Source organism: Etheostoma cragini, chromosome 19, assembly GCF_013103735.1.
Source record: "Etheostoma cragini isolate CJK2018 chromosome 19, CSU_Ecrag_1.0, whole genome shotgun sequence".
NCBI lineage: Eukaryota > Metazoa > Chordata > Actinopteri > Perciformes > Percidae > Etheostoma > Etheostoma cragini.
In genome coordinates this window covers 870,186-872,576 of record NC_048425.1, presented here as the reverse complement: position 1 = coordinate 872,576, position 2,391 = coordinate 870,186, and the positions used below count along the sequence as shown (strand labels likewise).

Below are 2,391 nucleotides of genomic sequence, written 5' to 3'. Positions count from 1 at the left end.
AACTGTCAGCCTTTCAGACATATCATTCACTTAACTATACACATGAACAAACTGCTAAATTGAACTTACAGAACTTTATTTTAAATTCTAGAAGAGAAGTATGATGGCTCGGTGACACAAAGTGAGGACTCAAACACACACCTCATAGACAGAACAGGTGAGGTAAAACTACAGTTTACCAGGATCATAATGGTATTCAACAAAAGGTTGGCAGTCAGAGCAGGAAACCGAAGCCCAAAACGACAATCATCTGGTATGAGCAATTTGGTCTTTAGATATGGAACTAGGGCTGCAAAAATCCATTGATCAACTGATTGGGGAAGCTCTAAACCAGGGGTCTTGAAGGGGTCTTGAAGGGGTCTTCAACTTTTTTTAAGCCAAGGACCCCTTAACTGAAAGAGCAATGGAACAGGGACCCTGTACTACATCTATTGTATGGAATTAAGTTTCCTTTTTACACATGTTTTAGTGCATGGAATACTAAGCTATTAAAATAATGATTGTTGGCATGATTTTATGAATCATCGTCATGTGGAACAGTGACTCCTTAGGGATAAACTGTATCCGTGGATGGCCTTAGTTACAACCTTACCTATAGGCCAGTAAACCTATCATCAATGTGGATTTATTTGGGCTAATAATGTGTTGGATTCATGTTAAGACATTTTCATTTTTGAAAAAACTTTAAAAAAATTGACAATAATTTGGAGGTCCCCCAGCAGAGAATCTTAGGATCCCCTAGGAGTCCTGGACCCCTTTTTGAAGATCTCTGCTCTAAACCCTAAATATGTCGGGCAAACCTTTTAGGGAAACGTGTACAAAATGATGCACAAGACATTTAAAATGTTTCGATTAGATCAAATGGTACAGAAGGTATAGGGCACTGTTAAATAGTGTGGGATACTTTGATTTACAGTCTTAAAGATAGAGGATCAAGATAAGGGGATAGAAGATAAGGGGAAAGAATATAAGGGGTAAAGATAAGGGGATAGAAGATAAGGGGAAAGAAGATAAGGGGAAAGAAGAGAAGGGGTTAAGATAAGGGGATAGAAGATAAGGGGTTAAGATAAGGGGAAAGAAGAGAAGGGGTTTAGATAAGAAGAAGATAAGGGGATAGAAGAGAAGGGGAAAGAAGATAAGGGGTAATAATAAGGGGATAGAAGATAAGGGGTTAAGATAAGGGGAAAGAAGAGAAAGGGTTTAGATAAGAAGAAGATAAGGGGATAGAAGAGAAGGGGAAAGAAGATAAGGGCCTAAGATAAGGGGATAGAAGATAAGGGGTAAAGATAAGGGGATAGAAGATAAGAAGAAGCATGCCTTTTTTTAAACTATTTGCAGAAAGCTGCAATGTGTCAAGTTGTGACCAGAACGTTTCCAACATAAACGCAGTATCTTCCATATTGTATTATCCGATAAAAACAGAGCATTTAATCCTTTCTGTCATCCTTCCAGAGATGGTTTCCCACCAGTACTACGTCCTGCTCTGGACCGCTGTCTCTGTCGTGTTGTTCCTGCAGCTGTTGGTGATCGGACTACTTTACTGGAAGAAACAGCTAGGTACTCAAATTATACGAAATACACACAAAACCAAGGTTTGGCGATTCTGTTGATTGAATTTGTTACGCTGGACATGTCAGATGTTGTTAATGTCAACAGGCCACAATAAAACTTGGCTTGTGTCGGGTTTGGGTTCAGGCTCTCTGCAGCCGGGAGCTGTCCTCTGACACAAGTTGTTTATCATGTAAAAGACGCACCACTCTGTAGTGGAGTGTTTTTGCAGTTCCCAGGACCCTCAACATTTATATCAATGTGAAACAATTACGTGAAAAATATTGAGTGCCGAATTTAGGGGGCTACAGCTGGAGTAGTTAAGTACCACATTGGCCTATGTGCTGGTATCAAAGGACTTAGATCAGGATCTGGGCACTCCTAATTGGAAGTCATTTATGAAGAAGTATATAATACAAACACACACACACACACACCCACAAACACACACACAAACACACACCCACACATCCACGCAAACACACATATGTATATACATTATATGCTCCTAAGTCAAATTCCTGGTATGTGTCCTCATACCTGGCGAACGAAGCTGATTCTGATCTGATTCTGATTAAAGACTACAGTATGTGAGGTGTGGCATGGTGTGTTCAGGTCTTACTGGACGTCACAGCTCTGGCCTCTCCGGGCTTCACTGTATCTGGTTAACTTTCCTAAAAGAAGAAAAATAAATAACTATTGATTAGCGGTAACTTTCCAACCTTTCCAAATTAGAAATGGAAAGCCAGGTTTACACTTGATTTAAATATGTATGTAATAGCCTATGTACCATAACACAGGAAAAAGAAATAACTCACTTATTACATACTCCTAAATACCTAC

General features: G+C 39.5%; 1 protein-coding gene across 1 annotated transcript in view; it reads left to right on the top strand.

Moving 5' to 3' along the window:
• Positions 1–484, top strand: part of LOC117935165 (low affinity immunoglobulin gamma Fc region receptor II-like) — a 2,849-nt gene extending 2,365 nt beyond the window's left edge. Inside the window, exons 5-6 of the mRNA XM_034857305.1 lie at positions 92–192; positions 470–484. Of these exons, the coding sequence (XP_034713196.1) occupies positions 92–192; positions 470–484 (116 nt within the window). The remainder of the gene's footprint in view (positions 1–91; positions 193–469) is intronic.
• Positions 485–2,391: the final 1,907 nt, after the last annotated feature.